Source organism: Phytophthora infestans, genomic scaffold, assembly GCF_000142945.1.
Source record: "Phytophthora infestans T30-4 supercont1.499 genomic scaffold, whole genome shotgun sequence".
NCBI lineage: Eukaryota > Oomycota > Peronosporomycetes > Peronosporales > Peronosporaceae > Phytophthora > Phytophthora infestans.
The window spans coordinates 2,505-6,630 of record NW_003303267.1 but is presented as its reverse complement, the minus strand read 5'-3'; the positions used below and the strand labels follow the sequence as shown (position 1 = coordinate 6,630).

The window sequence follows — 4,126 nt, the reverse complement described above, 5'->3', positions numbered from 1 at the left end:
GAATTGCTGACCATCAGAGGTCGGAAAATACATTACTGTATTGTATTGATGGCAAAGTTTTGCCGCAATAAAAATTCCAATATGAGCACTCCCAATAATTAAAATTGCCGCAATTTAAATATATTGGAGCAATATCTAGCTATGTCTTGCCCTTCCGTGTACTCTTGCACCAGCCATGATCCCCGTGAGTATGCTGGCCCGATAGTCGACTGGCCAAGCCACGCCAAGCTTCTCATCATTAAAAGTCGCTATCATGTTCTGTGGTAGGTCTGACGACGGCTGCCAGGTTAGTTCTTGAAACCCCACCCAAGAAACTAAAAAGTAGTCTTGCCCGTCTTGACTAGTTTTCTTAGCGTATATACTATCAGCAACATATAAGGCGGGGCCATCATCGAATTTTGAAGTTTCATCTTCTGAGTCCGTGTTATTCTGAAGAGCCTCCATGTTTCATCTTTTACTGTCGTTTGATGCTAGCAAGTGCGAGGAGTTGCTTGTTTCGTTTGCTTTTACGTAACCGGGAAGTCTGGAAATGTAGCTGCTGCTTCACAAGTGCACTATACCAGGCAGCGGCTGAACCTACAATTCTTATCTAGAGGACGACACAACACTTAATGATATGTGGTGATTTTTCTCGACAAGATAGCGAGTCAAGAATAGTTTTCTTGACTGAGCATCTTGTTAGAATATTTGTTTCTAAGTAATTCATCGGAATGATGTAGCAACTAATAATTTGTGCTATTAGTTGAGACTAGAGTACCCTGTCCCTCCAGTTTGTTTCCGCTCGTTGCCGCAAATATTGCAGCGAAACAGCCCTTGACCTAGTATTGTGAAGAAGTAGGCGGCGATTTGCTTGTTTAGGACCATCGTAGTTCAAAAATAAAGTGAAGTTTGAGTTGTGGCTCGCGTATCGTAGCTTACCAAGACACTCTCGTAGCCACCGGTTTCAGGTTGGTGTGGAGATAGTGTGATGAACAACGAAAATGATGTCATAAGATCTGATTGGTGATGCCATATCGAAACAATTAAACGGTTCCTACCAGGGAGCCTTTTGCCATATTTATTGTCAATAATTGGTCCAATACCATATTGTATTGATAAGCTCAACTACCAATAATACATATTTATATTGCAAAACCAATAATTTATTGAATCGCAATTATTATTTCCGACCTCTGAGTCGAACCCTCGGTGTTGGTGAAGTCGAACTCGTGGCTCAGAACGACGACGCGAGGTTCATTGTCGCCAAGATACGAAGCGAGCTCAGAGGCAGTGGTAGGATAGACAGCCGTCGCGTTGCCGCCGCCCGTTGTCCCAATTGCGAAACCGGGAGGTGTGCCAGTGACGCTTGAGGCTTGGATGATGGCGTTACGCGTCAACACGAATGCGAAACCCAGGGCGATGAATTGTAGCGAATTGAGCGGCATTGGTCGAGCAGAACAGGCTTGCAAGCTAAATCGAAAGTGAGTCAGTCAAGTGCTGGTGAACTACAACCCTACGTCAAATGGTGGCAATGTACACACCTTATCAACGACACTCAATTGTTCTAGTTCCTGTAAACAACGCAAGCGTGCAATGACATGAAACTCTTGCGACCGCATCTCAAATCTAGCGGCTGGCAGCCTTTATTTAATACATGTAACAGCTTAAGTACCGATGCATTGCAATGAATCCTTACAAAAAAGACTACTGTACAGGTACAGTACTGTATCGATCCGGATTACACATTCGGCCTTTGCCAGATGTTGGCTAGATGAATGGGTCCTAGTAGGACTCCTACAACTTTAAGGACCCTTGTAGGCTACAAGAACTTGCCCCCATCTGGAAAAGTAGAATTCTTTTGTGAGTGAAATGGAAGGCTCGCGGAAATGTTATCCAGTTCCTTTCGAGTTTGTGTATCATAAAAGCTTTCATTGAACCGCTATGAAGCTTATTTTAATTGCGAAATTCCAGGAGTTTATATTTGTGCTTTTTATCAAAATTAAAAATGGTTTAAAACAAGAAAAAAACTTTGATTTGAAAAGTAGCCGCGTCTATTACAGTATTATTGTAGGATAAGTATATTCCTGACGGAGACCCTAACCCTACTGTAAGCAAAAAAATCCACAGCCAATCGCTGGACAATATGTACTTTTATTTGCTCAAACCACCCAATAACCGCTATTAAGGGGTAGGGGTAGATAAAACCAGCTTATTTCCAGAATTGTCCCGCTTTCTCAAAATTTCGAGGTAAGACGCCTTAGTAAAATCAAGTTAAATCATGTATTATCGCGTAAAAGGCGTCTATACCAGAGAAAAATTCCATGCGGTTGAAGAGTAAATATAGACTAAAAATTCACGATGAGGTGCCATGCAACCGACCAGTTTGTATTACGCGCGGGATTCACACTGCGAGAGGCAATGAGAAGAGCTTCGCGAGGTCTGGACACCCCTGCTGGTACATTAGGGCAAGAGATTGCGGCGGAGAAGATGTTTGAGGAGTTCCTGACTTCAATAGGATTATGGAAAGTCGATTTAGATGACATACATAAAGCTCATAGAGAAGTAGCTAGTCTCCCGACCCAGAGCTTGTACTCATTGCTAACAGCTTTTTTGATTTACATACAGACGAAGAAAAGCAACAAGGCGAGAGCGGATGGACTACTATAAAAATCGACAGCGCTAGGGTATTTTTCACAAGTTGTGAGCATGCTTCGCGAGCGCTACACCAACTCTCTTGGTGACTCTAAGAGAATTGCCAAGATTCGGGACAAAATGGCTAGTTACGTAGAAGAGAGGAGTTTGCGCGCAAATGTGCAAACCAAAGACGCTCCTGGGTGTAACGTGGATGATCTAAGTGTAGTCGTTGGGTATCTAATTGCGAAAGCTGACGTGGCTACCGGTTTGAAGTCTGTACATGATGCGGCTCTATTGACTATGATGTGGCATACATTTGGGAGAGCGGTCGATACCTGCTTTGCACGTAAACAACAGCTCTGCAGATTCAGCTTCTGGAGAGCTTTTTCTAACACTGTGCCGAGGATCCAAAACTTATGTGTTTCAGAGGCTTCTAATATTATAAGTTCGCGTTGAGAGATGGCCAGCAGTATATGTCTCCACACATCGGGGATGGGGGATGCTTTTTATCTGCTACGACGAACCCTCCGAGTATTTGTTTCCGCTGGCACCTAATTTCGCAGAGTCCGACCTTCCTGGTAATAAACCGTATTCACAAGAGGAAGCTGTTTTGTACTGTGCTCAACTATTAGAAGACGATAACAGCACGTCAGAGCCGCTCCAAAAGCAAGAGAGGAAGAGACCAAATATCGCAAGTTATATTATCGAGGTCATTAGAGATTCGTTGAAGGCGATGCCTCCTGCTCTCAGCCAAACGGTGACGCCGAATATGACCAGCCACTCCATTCGCCGTGGAGCCGCTGCGTACGCCAATGCGCCGCCGAAGCTGTCCATTCAGTGGATTTCTACTCGCGGGGCTTGGCTGTTGGAGTCACTAACCAAGGCGTTTGCCTACATTGGAACGACCACAAAGGAGGATCAGAGCGTAGCCAAAGTGCTAGCGGGGTACCAAGCTCCAGACCTACCTGTGGTAACGCCGACAATTCGTGACCTGCAGCAGCGTTTGACGGTACTGGAGTTTGGTCAGCTTGTGACCCTTCGAGACGAGCTGTACCGCCATGTACTTGGTTTCCAGGACGCTCGATTTAATCTCGTATTGGACGTCGTTGATTGCACGTTTGCATCGCTGCTAATGCACATGGATGAGGTTCGCATCGACATCGAAAGCACCACCAGCACCTTGGCCCCGTCGCGCTACATGTACGAGCTGCATCGCGGTATCGCCTCTTCCAACGCTCGTCTTGGCTCCTGCATCACGATACGAACATGCTGTGAGTGGGGGGGGGGGGTACCTGAGAGCTCACTGGAAGACGGGCAACCACGTGCAGCTTAGCAATGCTGGCGCTGGTAACGACACGCTACTATCATCCATTCTTAACAACATGTTAGCCCAAGCTTGTGAACATCAGCGAGCGACTTGGTCGCCTTGAAGACTCGCAAGCTCAGATGCAGAGCCAGGCCTTAGGGAGTACTCAGACGCATCAGCAGTCACTACAGCTGCCTACTGCTGTTG

General features: G+C 45.7%; 1 protein-coding gene across 1 annotated transcript; it reads right to left on the bottom strand.

Annotated features, from left to right (window-relative positions):
- Positions 1–1,142: 1,142 nt before the first annotated feature.
- On the bottom strand, positions 1,143–1,424 carry PITG_21498 (polysaccharide lyase, putative; the record flags this gene model as incomplete). Its single annotated transcript, XM_002894762.1, has 1 exon — positions 1,143–1,424. One exon carries the CDS (start codon positions 1,422–1,424, stop codon positions 1,143–1,145), a length of 282 nt encoding a protein of 93 aa, XP_002894808.1.
- Positions 1,425–4,126: the final 2,702 nt, after the last annotated feature.